Consider the following 23,098-nt stretch of genomic DNA (forward strand, 5'->3'; position numbering starts at 1 on the left):
ACAATAAGCAGATGAGATGGAAGATGCATGAGTGCCCCACCTGTCGGTCTTTGGGCCCCACCTGTCCCGTTCGGGAATCAGTGACCTCCTTGTACAGGCTGATGTCCAGGTAGTAGCCTGATTCATTGGTGAGGAAGAGGCGGATGGGGATTTGCTTTCCCGTTGGAGTCAGGCGGATGTTAATTTTCAGTTCGGCCTGCAGGACACGCAGCTTCCACAGACGGCTGCCGTAACGCATCACCATGGAGCGCACAGACTCCTCAATCTGAAGTTTGTAGAGAAAGTAAACTCATTAATAATACTGTGAGCTCTGGTCTGACTGTGTATCAGAGATGTGTCCGTGTGTGTGTGTGTGTGTGTGTGTGTGTGTGTGTGTGACAGTTTCACAAACCTTTGATGGGTCCATGATTACTGTGGGGACAAAATTGAGGAAGATATGGTTGCAGTCAGTTCGGACAGTCGTGTTGTTGAAAGCCACCTCCAGCTCATCCATGGCTTCCAGCAGCAGACGCTCTGCCTCATTGTGAAGGTATTCAAAAGAGGCCTCCTAGTGAAGCAACAGAAGAAAAAAAAAAACTGTCAATTGGGGGCAGGTATGATTAATGTGTAAATCAAAACAAAAAGGACATACAGAACTGTGTTGGAGAATCCAAACCCTTTGAAAACAACTTAAAAAAGGGAGTGCAACAGTTGTTCCCCCATTGTCTTACCTTTGTGACCAGATCGGAGTGGCGGATAATGGCTCGCACAAAGAAACGGTAGTCCGTAACCTCTGTGCCCACCTCCACACGGGCTGCACCCAGGTACAAGTGCATCTTGTGGTTGGAACATGGGATGGCACTTAGGGCAAAATTGCGCATGCGGTTGAGCTCCAATTGGAAAGCTAGTGCCGGCTCCAAATGACGATAGATCCTGTCCTCCTCAAACTATTGAGAAACAGACCGGACAGAATCACAAACACAAAAACTACACCTTTTTAAATGAACATGCTCAAACCTTCCTGAAAAACTTTTTCTTTACAAGTTAGGCTTCCCTGCCATTATCTCCGCCATTAACAGAAGAAGTCCAAATTGGCAATTTCAGGAGCACCGAGTTGATGTAAGAGTAAAAAAAGATGCCTGTGAGCCACACACTGTATTAAGTAAATGAAATTATGGGCAATCTCGATCTCAGAAAGCTGCTAATGGGTGTCATTTCTCTTAAATTGGAGACATAATTTAAGAGTTCATTACTTTAATGAGTTTTGGTAGTGTCATTGTAGTGAAACTATCAGGGGTAACAGAGAGGAAGAGCCATCACTGATTGTGATAGAGTGAAAGTCAGCATTGCCAGGGGGGTGAAAAGTTTTTTCCTATAACCACAGCATGGTTTTGAATGGTCTCCCAGTCAAAGGAAAGTCAATCAATCTGTTGTATTTTGAAATGTGTGGGTACATTTACAATGTCACAATAATGTGATGCATGTGGGTATCCCTTTATCTTTTCAATAGACCATAGTCCAATAGGCCATTTCTACATGAGCAAACACCAATTTGTCCATTCAGAAAACAGTTAAAAGTGATAATTTGACACATGGTTTGAAATATGTAGACACCCACCTTGTTTCTTGCACGGAATGTGAAAAATTTTGGGAATTCTCTCTGTATGGAGTATAGTGAGACAAAGAAAGCAAGAAAAAAAAAAATCAACAATCAAAAAAATAACCAATTGTCTCCATAGCAAAAAACCATGGCTATAGGCACAGCAGTGTTAAGAACACCAAAATCAGTTAGTCATGTATTAACTATAAACCTAATCACAGCAGGTATCAATAAGCTAAGCTGGGCTTTGCTAAAAAATTGTTACACCAGTAAGTATGGAGTATTATGCAGTGATGATAAGGACCTTGCTCTACATGCAATGGGACGTATGCTCCTTTACTGCTGTTCTTTACTGTCATTTCTCTATCAGAAAATCACTGTGTATTCACTCAGACAGCAAGCAGACATAATAATGGTAATAGACTGTATATAGAGCACCAGTCACTATGCTAATGAATAACACATTTCCTTTTTTCAGAGACGTTTGATCCCCTGAATAATGCCTGGTAGCCCTTTTTGACGTTATCAGATGAAGTGTCCCACTTGCCAAAACAATGCCAGACCGATTGGGGATGCTCTCATCAGCTCACAGCCTGCACAATAACAAGGGGACTGCAATAGCACACACACTGGAAACCTCCACAGCCATGATTTGACACTGTGATTACACATCATATTCACACTTTTGGATGACCATGCAGAATGGTGGAGACTAGTGAAAAACCCCTCCATGTAACAAGGGCCACATAATGACGGTGACACGAGTAAGCGTGATTAGCTCTCATCAGAGACTGTTGTGCCATCAAAAGAAAAATCAAAGGCTATTGTCAAAAATGACAGAAAGAACTAGGCATTTCTCAAAATGTAATCCGGTTCTACATCCCTGTCATTATCATTCAAATGCTAATGGGTGGTCTTTTGAATGGGTCCATCGTGGCGCGATAAATATGGCCCTGTGTACTACAGCACAATTGACACAGCATAATCACCAAACTGGCGTGATTGGGGGTTCAATTCCTGCCTTGCTATTCACGCTAAAAAAATGTGTGCTCACATTACGGCAAGGCACTTACAATTGGCATTACATGGTATCTGTGCAATGAGTTCATGGTTCTGTGGCTTTAATGACACATTTAAACTGTAGCTCTAAAAACGGTGGGTAACCCTAAACGTATTGATTCAGCACAATGGTGGGTTAGGTTTCCTTTATTTACGCTGATGCAACAGAGTTAAATGAGCTTTCTGTTGAAATCAGGGAGTCGCAGAACCCCATGGCTAGTAATGGAAAGATCAAACAATCACTGCTAAATAAAATCCATGGAGGAATATTACACTGTCTTTTAGGGGTGAAAAAAATAAGAAATAAAATAAAAATAAAAATCGAACATCGTATGCATCATGATTTTTTTAGCAACGATTTAAAAAATGTATTCCTTCCCCCCAGAAACGATTTTTTAAAATAATTTTTACCAATTTATTGACCTAAATATTTTCTGTTTATACGGTACTGCCGACGGCGACTACATCATATCCGTTTCTAGCAAAGCAGAGCAAAAGCAGAAAATGCAGAATACCCATGTTATGTACTTCTGTACAAATCAAATGTCAGACTGACTGACATGTGATGTGCATTCTTCTTAGAAAACAATTAGTTTTTAGAAATGTCTAATTATATATTCTCTCTAGAAGTGTATTATATAGCTTTGTTTTTGTTAAAAGGAATTAAAAAAATAAAAAATAAAAATCGCAATACACAATACTATCGAATCGCAATACAAATCCAATCGGCACCCATGTATCGTGAAAGAATGCAATCGGGCCAAATGCATTTCGCCCCAGCCCTGCTGTCTTTTGAGCTCATTGATCTACCCTAGAGTATTTTAAAACACATTTGTTGCAATTGACTGTCTGGATTTTTTGGCAAATTCATTGGTACCTCCCATAAATCAAATCAAAAGAGCCACCTGTCCTCACATTCTTTTGTCTTCCTCTACTTACATGAAACCTTTGGTCCACCTCACAGTTGACTTGCTTCCTGAAATCCTGTCATCATGAAGCAAAAGCAAGGCATGCAAAAAGAGATACAGAGAAACTTGAAAAGCAGCTAAATTCCAAGTGCAAATTATTATAATGTATAAATGTAACAATGTCATTCCATATAAACAGAGTAATGAAGTATTAGTAATTACAAAAAGAACGATGCAGAACAATTCATTTCATTTGCAGAAAATGTTTGAAGATGCTTTTCAGAACTGCTGAATTAGTGACATGCAGGGCAGCTCATTGTGGAGACAGGTAGTTGACTTAGTAAATATCAACTAGCTCACCTTCTGGGCCACAAGGAAAGTCAGCCTACGGATGCCATGTTCAAACAGCATAGATTTCTGGAATGGGAGGCAACAATTGGCAGGATAAAAAGACCTTTCTGAGACATCTCAAAAAATTAACTCAATTCTGAAATCGAGACACAAAAGCCTTGTTGTGTTGTGAGGGCTCTCACCTTTGAGTGAGTAAACTCTCGGAATATGGCTGCCAGGCCGTCGTCATCAATGTCGCTGTCGGTCTTTATAGCCACATTGAGGATGTGGATAGGCTCGTCCTGCACGCTCTGGATGACAAAGCAATTACACATTTCATTCTAAAAAAAAAAAAGGTACTAGAGTGCGGATCGGGCCGCATTTTTCTGTCCGAGCCCGGCCCGCGTCTGACAGAGCAGTAACCGAACCCGACAAGAGCCCGAAAGACATTAAGATATTTACAGTCAGGTCCATAAATATTGGGACATCGACACAATTCTAATCTTTTTGGCTCTATACACCACCACAATGGAGTTGAAATGAAACAAACAAGATGTGCTTTAACTGCAGACTTTCAGCTTTAATTTGAGGGCATTTACATCCAAATCAGGTGAACGGTGTAGGAATTACAACAGTTTGTATATGTGCCTCCCACTTTTTAAGGGACCAAAAGTAATGGGACAGATTAACAATCATAAATCAAACTTTCACTTTTTAATACTTGGTTGCAAATCCTTTGCAATCAATTACAGCCTGAAGTCTGGAACGCATAGACATCACCAGACGCTGGGTTTCATCCCTGGTGATGGTCTGCCAGGCCTCTACTGCAACTGTCTTCAGTTCCTGCTTGTTCTTGGGGCATTTTCCTTCAGTTTTGTCTTCAGCAAGTGAAATGCATGCTCAATCGGATTCAGGTCAGGTGATTGACTTGGCCATTGCATAACATTCCACTTCTTTCCCTTAAAAAAACTCTTTGGTTGCTTTCGCAGTATGCTTCGGGTCATTGTCCATCTGCACTGTGAAGCGCCGTCCAATGAGTTCTGAAGCATTTGGCTGAATATGAGCAGATAATATTGCCCGAAACACTTCAGAATTCATCCTGCTGCTTTTGTCAGCAGTCACATCATCAATAAATACAAGAGACCCAGTTCCATTGGCAGCCATACATGCCCACGCCATGACACTACCACCACCATACTTCACTGATGAGGTGGTATGCTTTGGATCATGAGCAGTTCCTTTCCTTCTCCATACTCTTCTCTTCCCATCACTCTAGTACAAGTTGATCTTCGTCTCATCTGTCCATAGGATGTTGTTCCAGAAATGTGAAGGCTTTTTTAGATGTTTGGCAAACTCTAATCTGGCCTTCCTGTTTTTGAGGCTCACCAATGGTTTACATCTTGTAGTGAACCCTCTGTATTCACTCTGGTGAAGTCTTCTCTTGATTGTTGACTTTGACACACATACACCTACCTCCTGGAGAGTGTTCTTGATCTGGCCAACTGTTGTGAAGGGTGTTTTCTTCACCAGGGGAAAGTATTCTTCGGTCATCCACCACAGTTGTTTTCCGTGGTCTTCCGGGTCTTTTGGTGTTGCTGAGCTCACCGGTGCGTTCTCTTTTTAAGAATGTTCCAAACAGTTGATTTGGCCACACCTAATGTTTTTGCTATCTCTCTGATGGGTTTGTTTAGATTTTTTTAGCCTAATGATGGCTTGCTTCACTGATAGTGACAGCTCTTTGGATCTCATATTGAGAGTTGACAGCAACAGATTCCAAATGCAAATAGCACACTTGAAATGAACTCTGGACCTTTTATCTGCTCCTTGTAAATGGGATAATGAGGGAATAAGACACACCTGGCCATGGAACAGCTGAGCAGCCAATTGTCCCATTACTTTTGGTCCCTTAAAAAGTGGGAGGCACATATACAAACTGTTGTAATTCCTACACCGTTCACCTGATTTGGATGTAAATGCCCTCAAATTAAAGCTGAAAGTCTGCAGTTAAAGCACATCTTGTATGTTTCATTTCAACTCCATTGTGGTGGTGTATAGAGCCAAAAAGATTAGAATTGTGTCGATGTCCCAATATTTATGGACCTGACTGTATGTCCGAGCCCGACACTGTTAAAATCTCATTTTTTCCTCATACTAATGACACATGTACGTTTGTTTGTGTGGAAAGCCCGCTTTTATTAAGCAACTGTAGGAAGGCATTCGGAAATGTCAACAGATGAGCACATCAGCGCACACGGGGCAACAAGCGCACGTTAACACAGGGGCGCACCTACATAATAAGCTTTTTTTAATTTAAAATGTTCAATGCCTGATGTGACCGAGCCCGACCCGAACATCATTTCTAAAGATCTGTCCGAACCCAGCCCGGCCCATCGGGTACTGTCGGGTTCCGACGGGCTCGGTTCGGGTATCAATCCTCTATAAGGTACACAGCCACACCGGTCAATGACTACCAGACATCTGTTCTCCTCACCTTGTTGTCCTCTTCGCCATACAGGACAGGATTACCTCCCTCTGGGAAGGTAGGACTTGATGGCGGAGAGTCAGAGAAGCAGCTTAATACATCGTTTATGTTCCTGTAGAGGAGAGAAATCATACATGCAATGAATTGCACTTGCAATATCATCTTCACCTACCAACGGAATACATCAAGGTTAAGACCTATACACAAGGACTGACCTGGTGAACTCCTGGAAGGAGCGGAACGCGACCATGGCTCCCATGCGCTGACAAGGTGGCGTAAAGGATGTGTCAAGCAGAACGTCACTGACGCTGGCTACATGCACCATGCCGTAGTGGTTTAGGTTGGATGAGAATGACATCCTAAGGTATCGATAGAGAGCAGTTACAACGGGAATCAGCCACATCACTAGAATGACTCTGTGAAAATGTTCCCCATCCACTTTTAAGAACCTCACAACAGTTTGGATTCCTCTGTTTTTAGGCAATTTCAGATCCTGGGATATAATAATAATAATAATAATAATATCTACGAAAACACACAATTATGTGTTAATTGTAGGGGACTCTTTAAAAACTGAATGAGGTTCAAATAAAAAAGAATTGTAACAAAATCACACCATTACATGTGAACATAGGGAAAGCAGCTTTAAAGTAAGGGGTTTATGACAGACCACATGATAGTGTAAGAACATGTTCCTTTCACAGGAACAAGGAAACCATCAGAGAGACCATTTGAATATTCACGTTCCAGTGTGTGGGGTGTTAGTCCTTTGATTGTAAGAAGCTGAACCATAATTAACACCCACTGAAAGCACTCAAGAGGTTTTGTGTGTCAAACCTGTCCACAGTTTCCGTATCTGAGGCGTTTTTCTTCTCAGCACTATCATCCTTAGATTTACTATCTTGTGCTTTAAGGTCCTGGGGTTTAGTTTCCTGTAATCTAGTGTCCGCGGCATGTATAATGTCCAGGATTGGAGCAGACATTCTCCTGGCAGGACAGTCACAGGTTTCAGTTCAGGAGATTCGCACTGGTGTACAACATTTCCCAAACATGTAATTTGAATTATCCACCTGACATCCCAAATTAATCCAAATCTCCTCAATATTAAAGCACATACACACACTAGTTGCCACTGTTCTCTCTCTGTGGTAATGCTCTTTGCTCTTTATTTATTTTATTTCTCTCTTTATTTTTAATTTAATTCATACTGTGTACATATACTTATATTGTTTATACCTATACTTATATTGTTTAATATTCCATCTAGAGAATGTGTGACGTGCACCAACAACACCAAAACAAATTCCTTGTATGTGTTAAAAAAACGTACATGGCAATAAAACCCTTTCTGATTCTGATTACACTCTTTCACAAAGACACAAACACACACAGACTCAAAAAATGACACAGGCTGAATGCCAAGGGCCATGCTGGGGTCAGTACAATTAAGAAACATGTCTAAATCAGACAAATTGCAGTTGCTAAATCGGTTTCATTTTGGAGAGATTTTAAAAGCACCAAACAGTTGCATAATCAAACAATTTGTTGACTTAATCAACAGATTAATTACTCAATCATGAATTAATAACATGAACTACTGCTTTGACCGTGCAGCTAGCTAGTCTACAGTCACTAATAGTCTGTGCAATGGAAATAATGTTTACAATACCTGTTTAGAGTGGGGATGTTCCCTCTGCAATCAAACAACATTGATTACTACGTGGTTAGTGGCAGGCATCAGGAGAGGAAGACAGTCAAGGTGCAGAGCTATGTGTGTGTGTGTGTGTGTGTGTCCTTTACCGTGATGAATATATTTTGCACTGATCAATATCTAAATGAATGCAATTAATGGGAAAATGGAGGATAAAGTAAATTGGAAATGTCTTTCTAGCCGTAAACACACATTTCACTTCCCGACTGCTCCCTTTATAAACATGCATTATGAGATTCTAAGGCTTCCTTATCCTGAGGTACAAGACAGAGAATCATTTCACACTCACACTTTAGTTCGAAGTGATGAAGGTTAATTCAGGCACAAACGATCACAAGGATGCAATTAAATGTGTGTACGATGGCAATTTAAAGGATTTCTACAACTAACTGCATAAACAAGCAAAACCAAACGCAACAAAGAGAACTACTAGCACTGCGAAGCATCAACAAGCAAATACACAGAGACATACACACATTCACACCCAGGCAAACTGAACACAATCACACCGGTGGAATGAAGACAGAAATGCCAAAGTACCTTGTCTGTTTCAAGCTTTCTTAAATGCTGTGACTTTGTACAACACAAATCACGGGTGTGCCGATGGTTTCTCTGGGGGTTCTTACGTTTTACATGGCATAAGAGCGCCCCAATGTTTTTCCAGGACTTACAAGGAATGGTAACTGACATGAGACTGGGAGTGAGGCTGGAAGCTTTGTTGCTCATGGCATTTGCACACTTTAAAAGTATTTTTCTTTTGCACACAAGGAGCATTTACATGGAGAAGAATGACACATAGCTGGGAAGGTGGGAGAGGAACTGTGGCACCATGGATGACGTAAGACTGTAAAGTACTCTCCAGCTCTAGTTATCTTAGCTAGTTGTATCTTGTAATAAAAGGCTTTGGAGTAATAGGTTTTGGGTAACCACAGCACACCTCTACCTATGCTACAAACACCTAGACAACTGAATCACCCAGTGGTTCTGTGAGGCAAACAGAGATACAAATATAGAGGGAGCCCCCAAATTGTGCTGATAATTCTGAAGAAGAAAGCAGTGAGTAGGAACTGCTAAAATATATGCTAAATTACACATTATGCAGGGATCAAATGTATGCTGGCTCATCACTGCCACCAATGGACAATTCACTATCCATCCCTATTATAAATATTGATTCCTGTCCATAGTGCCGTTTAAGGGGGGAGGGAGCAGCGGGAAAGGTAATGCACAGCATGTGGGCGTTGCAGGCATTTTATGAGCAGTATACCTGTTGGGGTGCGAGGTGGGAAGCATGAACTGGAACTCTACTATACACGTGTTGTCCCTCAGTTGACGATGCTGAACACTGTTGAGCTCATAGGCAATGTATGCTCTGCGAACGTACACCTGCGATAGGAGATAAAGCCACACAAAATAGTAGTTTGATATGTGAATCGCCTGCATTTTAAAATGTATTAAAATGAAGTTAAAGCAAATTGAGATCATTGTTGCTCTCACCTCAAGAGCAGCCATCCTGACTACCTGATTACTGTGGTAGAAGAAGTTGGGCAGAACGTCAAAGATGGACGTTTCAGAAAGGATCAGTTTCTAGAGAAAAACACGGATAATCAGTCATCATCTTGAACACTTTCTTTATTTTCAGGGCATCAGATGAAGCCAACTCCTTTGTTGCCTACCTGCAGGTTCTCGATGCAGAATTGGTGTCCATACATATCGATGGCAGAGAGGAAGATGGACTCCACCTGGTTGTGTCGTAGCTCATAAGAAGGGAGGTGGGAAGCTATCAACACCTGGGTAAAAAGGATGGATGAAATACGGTCAACTCATTTATTATTAAATGATATAGCACACTAGTCTCTTCACAGTTTGTGAAAGTGTCCATCTCTTTACAGTTCTCTTTGCTCCTTTAAAATGTTTATGAGAATTACCAATTTTCCTATTCTAATCGTTTTGTTTTTCACCCATTTAAATGGAAAACAGTAGATGGTGACATCTGGTGGTGGACTCATGACAGTTTCTTTTACATGAAAATCCTACATAAAGCAGCTTTAACCACTTCAGGAGAATTCATATTTTTCAGGTTTTGACTTTAAGCAGGCACAATTTCATATCAAAATTAATTTGTCAACAAAGATTAGGAATCCACATCTGACCTGCCGGGCCCGCAGTGCCACCTTGGCATTGGTTGTCTTGCTGAGCTGGGTGAGTTCAGTCAAGATGGCCATCAGTTCATCTGTCAGTGTGGGATCCCGGCCACACAGCTGATCCTAGACACAGGAGATGATAACTTTACAGAACATCAGTAGCTAGATATCTTTAAACTCTTTAGCTCAGGGAAAACTTTGAACTGGTCCGACACAGCGAGACGGACACTTACAATCAGCATAGTAACCAGCAGGTTCTTCTTGGTGACTTGAGCATGGGAGAAGATGTAGTTGAGCACGTTGGCCATGTCGCCTTTGTTTTCCTCACGCAGTGCGAACACACACTTGTCATAGTGTCCTGTTAACAAACCAACATGTAAGAGCTTTGGGAAATACTGCAAAGGGGAACTGCAGAGTCACAGATGCTCAGGTGTTTCTTGTTAAATAGCTCCCCCAAGTGAACAGAATGAGTAAGTGCAAGTCTTCTGAAAAACCTGAAGGGCCGCAATACTAGAAGCACATTCCTCTTGCATGTCGCAACGTATCACCACAATGAACCCTTGAAACCAATAATTAAGTGTGTTGCTGCAGTCCCTCACCATTCTGAAACTGGATCTCTACTTTCAGGTACTGTCTGAGCAAGTCCATCACCACCGCCTTCATGTGACCTCTGATGCCACTGCGATACCTGTTGGAGACAAACACAGTCTGGCCTCACGCAAAGAAGAATGCAGCATTGTACTTATTGTGCACAGGAGATCTAGTAACAAGGAAAACAACCAATACAGATCAAACCAATTTCAGTGTTACAAAAAAAGTTCATGGCATGCAGCAAATTACGGCGTAAGCCTTCTAGACTTTGGGAAGGTGGTTCCAGACCTAAAGAAGCTGGTCTGTGCAATCTGTCACTTTGGGTCATAGGCTGTAAATCTAAGTGATCAACGTGTGAAGCTTTGCATTATATTGATAGTATCTCAATATAATTCTTTGCATATACAGTATAGAGAGTATCAGACTCACTTCTGCACCAGCTGAACGATGCTTTGTGTGTTCATAAAGAAGACTTCTCTCTCTGACTTCTTGTTAAGAGTAGCAGCATGGCTGTCCAGGATGTTTGCAATCTGGAAAGATAAACAATATAAGCCTTTAATCAAAACAGCAGTGGAGACTCGTAAGCATTTAATCCCACTGCTACTGATGGCCCCTCAATTAGCTTGCTCTCGTTATAGGTGGGATCCTAACTGGGTGTGAAATTAGTGATTCAAATTAGAGATTAAAAATTTGAGGTGTGTGAAAACATCCTCTCACTACTTCTCACAGAGTCGTGGCCTTTCTTTGCTCTTCGTAAAATATGCATGAATATATATACGAAACTGTAGAAAAATGGTTTACCCACAATAACACATCAAATGTAGTGGATTGTTTCAATAATTCAGCAAGATATTTTCTCATTACAGACTTACAGACAAAATATATATAAAACGGATATGCTTAAACAGGATTCCTCGTGCACACACAGACAGAGACACAGACAGAACTTGCCTTCTGCTTACCCTTTTACTTAGACAGATATGCAGTCAGTCACTCAGATATATATTGCCAAATAATTTGTTTGCACAAGAAACTGTACAAAAAGTCAAGAGGAGGTGGACAGTGTTTTTCTGGCAGACTGGACAATTGGGATTGCAATTGAATCCTACAGTTGAGACATCCCACTGCCAAACTAACAACGCCACTAACAACGCCATTAATACCTGGAAACCAATAAAACTCATTTATTATAACAGGTTTTTACTGCTGTTTTGTAGATGATCTAATGTGGCAGCATTAACTATATATTTGTGCATAACTAATTACTCGAGTTACAGTGAAAACCAAACAAAATTCTAACTGGCACAGAAAAAAATAACAGTGAGGTTTACGGTTATCGCCAACCTAAGTTTAAGAAGAATTCTGTGGGCATAGTTAGCATTGTGTGTGCATATGTTGCTGCACCTGTTGGCTGGGAAACTGGCAGAGCACGGAGGTGATGTTGCTAGCATACTGAGCCATCTCCTTCTTGATGCACTTCTCCACAGCAGGGGGGATGCGACCTGACACACTGGTCATGATGTCTTGAAGCTCCAACAGTGGTAAAGAGGGATCACGCATGGTTTTCATCATCCTTTCCACCCACTCTTTCAACTAGGACAGGCACAAGAGACATATGTTTAAGGAGTTGCTTACAATTGGGAGCGCTGATGTTGCCGTCTACACAGGTGTTCATGAATTCTTACCCTAGCACTGAAAAAAGGCTCAGGTAGACAGTAACCACTCATTATGTGAACAAGATGATCCAGTGTGTTGTGGAAGACTCTGTGTAGCTTTTCCCCTCTCAGAGCTACTGCCTGGATAGTAGGCAGTGGCCCTGTGAACAGGTCTGCCTACAAGACAAACAAAAATACTGATTAGACATTTGCCAACATTGCTGTGCATATGCTGATGTTTCATACACAAGCACTGCCATGGTATAGTACAGTAGGGAGTAGTAGGCATACTCTGAAATAAGAGAACCACACCGTCTAAATGCATGTTGAAGAAAACAATATCCTGAATAATTTTTGTCCAAGAAAGTAATTCAATATGGCATGTTTACACTTCTGTAGGCATTGTTACTGAACCAGTAGTGACACATTTACCAGAAGAGGGCTCCTTCTTCCCCATAAAGGCTGCCTCCCTACTTTCTGGCATTACCTTGGTTCAGATGTTTATGCAGACACTGACTCCCTTCAGATAAATAAGCCTTCATCTTTGTTGATAGTTTCAATTTCCTGCCTCATTGATGTTTTGACTTCATAAAGTGACTTGTCATATACAAACATGCACACACCCAAATAACTAATATATAGGCTAAGAGTAAGCAGAGAGCATCTTTTGTGCATTGAAACGTAACCTTGACTTACTTTTCCTAATAGAAGGAGCCAAAAGCTCAAATGTATGGCCTAACTTAAAATGCTAACTTTAACTAAACAAATAAATATTGCATATCATTTTGAAGCTGGAATGTGGGAAATCCTACCCGGCATACAGTATATACCTGTGCAGATTGCATTAGTCAGACATACAGTACCTGTTGCACTCTGCTTGGGTCATCCAGTTGCAGCTTGGCAATGACACAGCCAGGGTCCAGTGCTGCTCCAGCCCTCTTCACATAGTGAATGCAACCAGACTCCAAAGCTGTGAGGGTCATTACCATCTTCATCACCTGGAATTTACAAGTACAAAGTTGACATCTGTACAACAGAAACAAAACTCAAGTGCAACAAGTGAACTGATTCCATCTTTATTGTGGAAAACCTTACTGTACCTCTATTTCAGCGTAGCACTGGCCAGAAAACACGTGCCCGCCATCCTCGACTGTGTACTGGATAAGCTTTCCTGCTGAAGGAGATCGCAGCAGCGAAGGATCATTCTCCCTTTCAAAAACACAGGTCTTGTTCCCAATCGTGATGCGATACCTACAGGGGGGGGGGAAAAAATCAGAAGTCTTAAGTACAATCAAGTCATTTCTGTAAGGTTGTTAACTAATTTAAGATATTTCCAGGCAATGAATTAGAAAAATAAAGATGTGTCATTGCATTATAGTTTCATTCAATTTCATTCTGCCCTGTAGTACAGCTTATTTATAAATGATAATTTCATTCTAAAGCTTTGTTTGCTCTTACCTGTCCACCTCTTCCTTCATGTAGGTAGTGTAGCTGCTCCCATCATAAGACAGCAAAAGACCTCCATCACTGAGCCGATGGACGTCCACCTCAGCCGAGGAGTTGTTCATGATGACCACATAGGAGTTGGGAGACTGGCGCGTCACTGTCAGGACGTACTTGGTGCCTTCATAGATCAGCTCCACGTTCACAGTGTTGAGTAGTGTGTGAGCTGGCAGCACCTGGCCCCTGGTCAGAGAGTAGAGAGCATCTCATGCTTGCTATTCAAACACTGCAAGTTGTTTATTTTTTTTGTCCTGAGTGTCTACTGCTTGCAATGTATTACTATGACATTGCCATATTTTTTACCTTTCCAGAGAATGCAGAAAGTTGGACACACTGTTCCTTAGATTGACATCTGCCACATGAAGAGCCCCGGTCACAATTCCCAGCATGGTATTGGGACGCTCCGCCTACACACAACATACACTTTATATATTCTTAGCCAGGAAAAGGTGAAAATCAAAACGGCATGGAGCCAGTAAGATGAACCGCAATGGGCCTTTCTATTATTACGACACTTCTGTCTGGTTTCAGCACTAATATCGGTCACTATGTCAAGCATAGTGTTTTTTCAAAGAGCATCTAGTGGCCACAGATGGAACATCTCTGCATACCTGCATCTTCTCGGAAATAAGCCTGTCCAGCCAGCCTGTGTCAATGCTGTTGTGCTGAAAGCTTTCAGTCTCCAGCAGCTTAATGAGGTATTCCACTGTGGTCCTGAAGTCTCCTCTGATAGACAATTCCTTCAGAGCTACCACCATGTTGCTAGAAAAAGATGAATTAATCACGACACGTGTTCAATGATAAAAACCTCCGATTAGACAAATGCATAAGAAATATATCCCGATGTAAATACAAAGTTTATTAAGGTAAGCATTAAATAAATGTTTTTTGAGTGATGAAGAAATGCCTTTGAAAATTCGGTGTATACTCACGAGATGGCTTCTTCCCGATTCTCTCCCCAAGAGAAACAGTGTCCAAATTGGGAGTCAGCAAACTCGTGCAGCCCTCCAGCCGCTGCAACACTGAAGTAGCCCCACACGTTCTTATTGCTGCGGAAATTCAGCTCTTGCACTGTTCCAGAGCTTGGCTTGAAACCCTGCAATTACAACACATTTCACTCTTTCAAAAACAGCTAATTTGACACTAAGAGAAAGGTCACATTTAGGAGTAATAACAATTGCCTTTATGTATGGTACAACAGAATTACAATTATTTAGTGTACCCGGAGAGAGTGAGGCTTACCTCATCAGGGTTTTCACTGGTGATACGTGCTGCAATGACATGGCCCCGTGGGGAGGGGGCTGTCGACAGACCCTCAAAGTCAATTGGAGAGTCTCCCCAGGGCTGGACCCCATAAAGCATCCTGATGTCTTTGATTCTTTGAAGAGGAATACCCATAGCAATCTGACAGAAGATAGTGTTATTAGCAGAAAACAAGTGAGTGCAATGGAACTGACATAAATAGAACATTTAGGAACAGGCTCGCAGGCACTGATGGTAAACAACACATTAACTTATATGGATCATGATTATATTTGCTTTGAATGAACCACACACGTTTTCCCCTGCGTGCTTTCTGATGGTTGCCAACATCATGTTTTCGGTTTTCTAGACAACCGATAAACACCATCTTTCTGACAGATGGGGAGTCCTGTCGTTGCCTGCAAAAAAGCCCCTCATCCTTTGTGCCAGAGAGAATGTGTCACTCCCACAGTATCATCCAATCAGCATGGCTACAAAGCTTTCCCAGCAACACTGCCCTTCAGCTTGACTGCCACTGACCTATTTACACACGATCCCAAACACTGCAGAACAGACCACGTGACCATGTGCTGCTACAACAACTGGATCTACTACTTCTTTTACAGTCCGTTGCCATGGAGACAGGGGGCCCAAAGCGGTGAAGGCGGTGAAGCGTGCTAACTTTGTCTTCTATAGGACAGTCCCAGACTTAAACGCACTGTATGTTATGCACCAGAGTGTGTTCTTTGTAACAGTGCAGGCGTATCTGGGTGGGACTGACCTGCAGTTGGGCAGCAGGCAGGTTGACATCAGCCACCATCTCCGTACAGGGGTGTTCCACCTGCAGACGAGGGTTGAGCTCCAGGAAGTAGAAGCTGCCATCCTGGCTGTAGAGATACTCCACTGTACCTGCACTGACGTAACCCACCATCTTAGCCAGCTTCACTGCACACTGAGGAGAGCAAACAATTCCATTCGTTTCAAGGTTAAAATTTGTTAAATCAAATCTGAACTTACTTAGTTGATGTTAGGTCTCCATTTATTATCTATACAGAATTTTAAACAATGCTAGATGGGTTGTACCCCTTCCATATCCTCAAACACATCCGAAGTGGCGATGGTAGCAGGAGCCTCCTCTATGATTTTCTGGTGCCGTCGCTGCACAGAACAGTCTCTACCAAACAGGGAAATGGCATTGCCATATTGATCAGCCAAGATCTGGACCTCTAGGTGGCGGGCATGCTTAGCCAGCTGCATGACGAAAATAGGTGATCCTGGAACTTCTGCCTGGACCTGGAGGACCAAATAAAAAGTAAATCCTTGCAGCCAAGAAATGCCCAAAGAGATCGAAAATGTCTGTATTTTGCAGCAACATTTTCCCATTTGGATCTTTTATTATACATTCTAACCCTATTCTATAATGTGTTATATCCAGCATTTTTCTAATTAAATGCTGGATTTAGCCTGAGTTTCCACGTACCTGTCTGAAGAGATTAGGGAAATCATCAACAGAGTTGACTTTACGGATGCCTTTGCCTCCGCCTCCCTCTGAGGCCTTCACCATGACAGGGTAGCCGACTTTTTCTGCAGCCTGGCAATGGAAACATACAGCTTTTCAGTATACATTCAAGTATCCACAGTATACTTAAGCACATGCAACATTCATTTAGCATCATGAACGGTCAGTTAAATGACATGCTTACCTTCAGGCCATCCTCCACATCCTGGATGCAGCCAAGCTCATACACGTCAGAAGGAACATTGATTGTTTTCTTCTTTTGGTCGTTCTCTGTCCATTCTACTGTCAGGCCTGAAAAAGACAAACAGAACGCATATTAACATACATGCAAACATCTGCTACATTAAGTTTAAATCTGGGGGAGTTCAAAAATCATACATTGTTTGTTTTTTTTGAATAATAAAAGACAGCCCCTCTTAATTTAAGGTGGATTAAGTGGATCATAAACAGCCTGAACAAAAGACCATCTCTGGACCCTAAACTGTGACCTACCTGAGCCGCTCCAGGGCAGGGTTGGGATGCCAGCAGTCTGAGCCACGATGGACGAAGCAATCTTGTCTCCTAGAGCCCACATAGCCTGACTTGGGGGACCTGAAAAAAACAAAAACGAAAGAGCAGTTTAGTTTAGTAAACTGATACTGTGAAGGTAAGTTAAAGGGTCAAAGTGATAGACAAAGTTAGAAGCTTGTCTTTACCCATGAAAGCGATGCCATTCTTATGAAGCAGCTCTGGAAGTTTGGGGTTCTCTGAGGCATGACCCCATCCAGCCCACACAGCCTGTAAGGATGAAGAGTATGACAACAGGCATTTAATCAATGATGCAATGATTAATTACTGTGGGGAAACTATAGATATATTAAGCGTGGGGTCATACCTGAACAGGTATGCGTTTGGCAATGTCCAGAATGAGCTCGACATTGGCATAGTTGTTGTTATTAGTCCCTCCTGGCACAGGCACGTAATGATCGGCCATTTTGATGTACTCTGTGAACCAAAAGCCAGAACCAAAGAAAACCTATTATTTTCCCCAAATCATCTTGCTGAAGTCACATATACAGTTTTCCACGCTGGGTACCTGTGTACTGTATAGGGCTGCACAATGAATCGCAATTGTATCAAAATCGCAATATGGACTAGTGCAATATCCAAATCTCAGGGGGGCGCAATATTTGTTAATGGCAAAATATGTGTCAAACCATTCTGAATGAAGTATTGTGGTGCTGCAGAGACGTCCCGGCCTACAAAATCCTATCCTACAGATTAAAGAAAAAAAATAATCTTTGTTTGGTACAGATCCTCGCAAAAATCACACTATAATCATTTCTTGCAATGTTAATAATTGTCAATGAAAATGAGAATAATACCAAAACGATCATTCCCTCCAATATTGTGAATCATATCGCAATATCAGTCAAAATAATCGCAATTAGATATTTTCCTCATATCGTGCAGCCCTAGTACCGTACTATCTCTTAATTAGCTAAGGTGTTTGAATGCGCTGCAAAAGAGCCGAGTCCGGCGCTTTGTCATGTCACTGGCACCACAGTTCATAGCTGATATCATGCTAAAGCTCACCTGCATTGGCCTTCAGGTCCTCTGGGGTCACCATTACAACAAAGCGGATTGCTCTTTCATTGCGAAACATCTCATAGGCCCAGCGGCGGATGGAGCGCATGCATTTGACCGCTGCAATGCCATTGTTGGCGATAAGCACCTGGAGAGGCAAGATAGTTGAGTTACAGATGTTGATTCGCTGACTCGTTAAAATACTTCATTAATAATGGCTGTTATATAATGTATAATGACATCACATTTTATGGCTGTGTGATGCAAACACACAATTTGTTCCGTTTTAGAATTCTTTACTGGTTTGTTTTCATCATTCAAGAGGTTGCACGCAGCGTACTAAATAAAAATCGTCACCTTCTCGATAACCTTGTTGCCACCAAAGCGGGTGACAAATTCAGCAGGAGAAGCCACAGTGAAGTCCCTCTGGAGATCAATACGCCGGCGATCTCTGCCTTGCTTCACAAGGTGCAGGCCCGACATGCTTGGTCTGTTTTAAGAAATACAAAGAATGCATTTAACAGCCCTTAATAACACCTGTAGTTTTGGAAGAAACAGCGTATTAGGCAACTATGCTGATAATGAACAGATAAGTCATAAGCTCTCATTTTCAACTGTACAAAATGCAAGACAAGAATTAAGAAATTAAACTGCTTGAAGCAAACTATCAAACGAGTGGGTGAGCAGCTTAATCTATCAGGAAACGTTAAAGAAAACCTTAAAATGTACTAATGATAGGAATTTGGATAATGATTTGGTGATACTTTTAAGAAGAAAACAATATCATGCATAATAGGACAGGACACTTTACAGTCCTCAAACATGGTTACATTCTGGGACAAGAGCCCTTTGAATCAAGCTCCACCCCAAGGGGAGCTTGGGGTGGAGTTCACGGGTAGTTCAGGGGGTGGGAAACTCATCTGGCTGGCTGGCTTCTGTGGCCTGACAATGCATTATTGCATCACTGTAGGGGTTGCTGACTGAAGAGGTTACTGAAGAGGCAAATGTGCCCCAACTGAATGGAGGCCCTGATTTCAATCCAGCTGTGGTGCTGCGAGAGTTTGTTCTGTCCTATGAGAGAGACAATGCAGTATTTCCATGCTTGCAGTCCCAGCTTCTTTCAGTTAATCCCTACTTCTCTCAACTTCTTTGTCCTTGTAAAACTGATCACACAGAGCCAGACTGGACAGAACAATGATTCCCACATCTTGTATACAGTAGATAATAATAAACAAAATCAAACTTTCCTGACTAGCACAAAAAGTTAGTCAGCATGCGGGGAAAAAAGACCTTTATTTACATGGCTGGCTGCATAATATAACACTATTTAGAAACCAAATTTACGGATAAACAAAGCTAGAACACATATAAAACACGTATAAAATCAGTTTTTAACACACTGGAAAGTAAAAAGTATATAATTATTAGGGCTGTGCAACAAAAAAAAATATCGATTCACATTCGAATCATGATTCAAGCTCGATTCATATTTTTTAATTAAAAAAAACTACACTTAGACTGTGAATCGTGTTTTTTTTTTGTTTTTGTTTTTTTTTTTAAATTGAGAATCGTTTTTGAATCGAATCTTGAGCCTGAAAATTGATATTGAATCGTGACATTTTGTGAATCGTTCTGTCCGTGGTAAAAAGCTCCTTACGACTAGTCCGATTGGTCATTTCTGCTTGTGAAAATTTTTCCAACTTACCCAAAACCAAGATTCTGAATTCTATGCAGGCCTACTTTCCAGGCCAACCACACAGACTCAGGACACAAAGAACCCCTTTAGCAGTGTGCTGCTAGTGAAACCACATTTTTTTCACATGTGCCGTTAGAAGGAGTACATAGTCTGAACAAAGTGACATTTTGGACTGCTCCCACAGCACTAGTCTCAGAGATAGCATTTGACGTTGCAGGGTCCCGATGTGCATCTCATGTTTGCAAGCCAATAAGAAATAATGTATTTCAAGGCTGCTAAATTAATGTCTATGTAATATGTAAATTGAATGCATCATACAGTTTACAAATGACTGAACAAAGTAAAGTATCCAAAATACTTAAAATTGCAACGAAGACGACTCATCTCAAACCCTAAAGAACCGGTCATATTTTCCAAGTTAGGAACATGTATTAAGTAGCTTCATAAATATGTTAAATTATTGATACAAATTGGGCTCCATGCCTGAGAAAAGAAAAGCTTTAGAATACAAATCATCACAGAAACACATTTATCCACACATATAACATAATCTAATCATAAATGTAAACGAGCATCGAGAGACTAGAGGTGATGCAGACTGGCCAGGTTTGCATTCTAACCTTAGATTGTGCAAGGGCCCATCATTGTTGTCGAATCCCATATCAAAGGTGCTGCTTGAGCTATCAGAGGATGGCGACAAGGAGCGAGTCTCCTTTTCCTCCAGTCGCAAGTCAGGCTTCCCTTGGATTTCATCCTCTGAGTTCTCCTCCGATACCGATCCCACAATGAAGTGAGAGTGCAACGCCGCAACAGCCGGGTTCTTCTTGGCAGCACCGTTCTGCTGTGCCATGTCTGGGCGACACGAACAGGCTGCAAATACTGGCAAGAAACACAAGAGTGGCAGCAACCGTTATAAAGGAGATACAGAGTCCAAATATCAGGGTACAGTGTGTCACGAGATTGCCTTGGTTGGCATGTGATGCTGTTTGTCATGTTGCAAAAGTGAGTTACGTAAACTTAAGTAGACTATCTTGATAAACTGACATTGCAAAACTTGACACTGACTGGGAGCATCAGTACATTGTGTGTGCAGGCTCTGGAAAAGTGGCTTTATTGAACATGCCAAAAACAGTTTGGAGTACATCATGATGCAAGACGGATGAAATAATGACATTTGTATTTAACACTGTTTATACTGTCATCAATAACCCTACAGCCATCTGAAGCATTGTGTCACAACACTGCCTATGCAAAAAGCATATATTCACACAATTTAACACATATAGTCACATACACAGTATAATCCTGCCTGAATGTGAGATGTGTCTGCCAATTTAAACAAACGCAAAATAAATTATGTTAGTCAATGCAATGGTCGAGACTACTGAATGACTACAACTGTATGTTGCATAAATTGATTTTAAGGCACATTTTACTCTCGGACTCACTTTCTCGTTCATAAGTTACCAAGGACGTCATATACAATGTTAATTAACGTCACCCTATGGAAACAATAAGATGTCCCCTAACTGCCACGGTGCTGTCCTACCTGCCTCGGTTCCTTCACGTTGCTACAACTCACGTGAAGTTGCTCTTCACCTGCACGGGCAAGTCGAAAGGAGTAGCTAGACTTCAACGTATGACACACCTTAACTTACCTATCGATAGCTGCTTGCGGGACCAGAAAAACAAGCCGAGCACTGCGGCCACACACGCTGCAAACGTGAGCCAGGGGAACATCATAAAATGATACCGATAACTGCATTTAACAGTCCGAAACTTCTGCCTCAAACCATATCATTTAATGGCATAGCTGGTGAACTGCTTTCTAGCTAGCTATGGTTAGCGCTAAGTCAACGAACGTTAGCGTTAATAAACGTTAGCGTTACCTGTCAAGTCAAAGCTAGCTTCCGAACTCAACAGAAGCCGCAGATAAGCTGAGGCGCAGATGCTAATAACGTTGGCGTTAGCTAGCTTACTGGCAGCGGCTAATACAAATAGAAAGCCACAGACATGGCACTAATACAGAAACGTTAACGTTGCTACTAACTGTCTGCAGGTGTAACTGTTACGGCAGCGAAGTCGAAATCTCTGAACGCAACTAACTTAACGATACAGACACAATCTGAGATAAACATCTTGGCTATCAACTCACCGCTAGAGATGCACCGAAACGTAATCCTGAAAAAGTTAAGTCCAAGAGTTCAATAAATTAGTTCTGTCTATCAGACATCTCTGTTTCCAGGGATGATGGGGAAAAGAAATCACATCATGATGAGGCAACAGACGCTTCAACAGCAGAGTGGGGTGATGATGATGCGCAGACAGGTTACTCCTGGACATTGACCTCTGACAGCAACTTCCGCTATAGAAATAGATTAGATAAAAGAGACTTCACACCCTAGACGGTACATGAAATGAAGATGAACTAAAAAATAAAAAATAAATAGTATTTATAAATTGTATATTATGGATGATATAATATTAAAATGAAATACTTTTAGTAGATGTGTAGTCGTAGATAGTGTATATTTGAAGACTATTTATGTTAAAAGTAATATGTTTAATCTATGTAATTTCAATGAAGCACATTGTGATAACTATCAATATTCTACACTACTAGACTTCCACCACCTATTACCAGGCACTTTCACTGCATATATATTTAGGCGTTGATAATATAGTCCTAGATTCAAATTAGTTCACTTTTTAAAGATTATAGTTAACCATTATTTATGTTTTTATTGTTTAATTATTCTCTACCTCCGTAGTTTTCTGTCTTCATGCTTTCAGTTTTTGTGAAAGTTGTTACTGTTGAGTGACCTACATGTAGGCTAGTTGCTGTGAGAATGTTTAATTGATATACAGCACTCTATCTTCAGCGATCTTTGGCCCAAAAGGCTCCCGTTATAGAATTAGGCTACTCTGCTCAGTAAAATAATCTTACGGCTTTCATAGCAAACTAATCAATTGTTACATCAAACAACAAAATGACATCTCGTCTGTAGCATAGACTGTGGTCTGTACTGGCTAAGATTTACTGTGCAAATATGTTCTCTCTATTTCACCTAGATCTAGGATGTGTCGTGTTCGCAGAGAACCAATCAGATTCC

General features: G+C 41.3%; 1 protein-coding gene across 5 annotated transcripts in view; it reads right to left on the reverse strand.

Moving 5' to 3' along the window:
• acaca (acetyl-CoA carboxylase alpha) overlaps positions 1 to 22,321 on the reverse strand; it is a 40,738-nt gene extending 18,417 nt beyond the window's left edge. The window contains exons 1-38 of one of the 5 annotated variants that reach the window (XM_078266392.1): positions 22,141 to 22,321; positions 20,606 to 20,864; positions 18,647 to 18,779; positions 18,299 to 18,437; positions 17,598 to 17,707; positions 17,419 to 17,500; positions 17,216 to 17,314; positions 16,908 to 17,014; positions 16,685 to 16,795; positions 16,288 to 16,497; positions 15,986 to 16,156; positions 15,205 to 15,366; positions 14,895 to 15,058; positions 14,574 to 14,724; positions 14,266 to 14,369; positions 13,918 to 14,145; positions 13,560 to 13,710; positions 13,323 to 13,457; positions 12,490 to 12,636; positions 12,209 to 12,397; positions 11,234 to 11,334; positions 10,813 to 10,901; positions 10,447 to 10,571; positions 10,223 to 10,336; positions 9,746 to 9,859; positions 9,567 to 9,656; positions 9,337 to 9,455; positions 8,028 to 8,051; positions 7,196 to 7,345; positions 6,574 to 6,717; positions 6,368 to 6,470; positions 4,080 to 4,187; positions 3,907 to 3,963; positions 3,578 to 3,622; positions 1,598 to 1,639; positions 711 to 926; positions 392 to 547; positions 41 to 265 (exon numbers count right to left, since the gene is read on the reverse strand). In XM_078266392.1, the coding sequence (XP_078122518.1) occupies positions 41 to 265; positions 392 to 547; positions 711 to 926; positions 1,598 to 1,639; positions 3,578 to 3,622; positions 3,907 to 3,963; positions 4,080 to 4,187; positions 6,368 to 6,470; positions 6,574 to 6,717; positions 7,196 to 7,345; positions 8,028 to 8,051; positions 9,337 to 9,455; positions 9,567 to 9,656; positions 9,746 to 9,859; positions 10,223 to 10,336; positions 10,447 to 10,571; positions 10,813 to 10,901; positions 11,234 to 11,334; positions 12,209 to 12,397; positions 12,490 to 12,636; positions 13,323 to 13,457; positions 13,560 to 13,710; positions 13,918 to 14,145; positions 14,266 to 14,369; positions 14,574 to 14,724; positions 14,895 to 15,058; positions 15,205 to 15,366; positions 15,986 to 16,156; positions 16,288 to 16,497; positions 16,685 to 16,795; positions 16,908 to 17,014; positions 17,216 to 17,314; positions 17,419 to 17,500; positions 17,598 to 17,707; positions 18,299 to 18,437; positions 18,647 to 18,779; positions 20,606 to 20,835 (4,845 nt within the window). In that variant the 5' untranslated portion in view covers positions 20,836 to 20,864; positions 22,141 to 22,321. The remainder of the gene's footprint in view (positions 1 to 40; positions 266 to 391; positions 548 to 710; positions 927 to 1,597; positions 1,640 to 3,577; positions 3,623 to 3,906; positions 3,964 to 4,079; positions 4,188 to 6,367; positions 6,471 to 6,573; positions 6,718 to 7,195; positions 7,346 to 8,027; positions 8,052 to 9,336; positions 9,456 to 9,566; positions 9,657 to 9,745; positions 9,860 to 10,222; positions 10,337 to 10,446; positions 10,572 to 10,812; positions 10,902 to 11,233; positions 11,335 to 12,208; positions 12,398 to 12,489; positions 12,637 to 13,322; positions 13,458 to 13,559; positions 13,711 to 13,917; positions 14,146 to 14,265; positions 14,370 to 14,573; positions 14,725 to 14,894; positions 15,059 to 15,204; positions 15,367 to 15,985; positions 16,157 to 16,287; positions 16,498 to 16,684; positions 16,796 to 16,907; positions 17,015 to 17,215; positions 17,315 to 17,418; positions 17,501 to 17,597; positions 17,708 to 18,298; positions 18,438 to 18,646; positions 18,780 to 20,605; positions 20,865 to 22,140) is intronic. The other 4 variants (XM_078266393.1, XM_078266394.1, XM_078266395.1 and 1 more) reach the window with 4 other exon arrangements.
• Positions 22,322 to 23,098: the final 777 nt, after the last annotated feature.

The sequence above is a fragment of the Sander vitreus genome, chromosome 13 (genome assembly GCF_031162955.1).
Source record: "Sander vitreus isolate 19-12246 chromosome 13, sanVit1, whole genome shotgun sequence".
In the NCBI taxonomy this organism is placed as follows: Eukaryota; Metazoa; Chordata; class Actinopteri; order Perciformes; family Percidae; genus Sander; species Sander vitreus.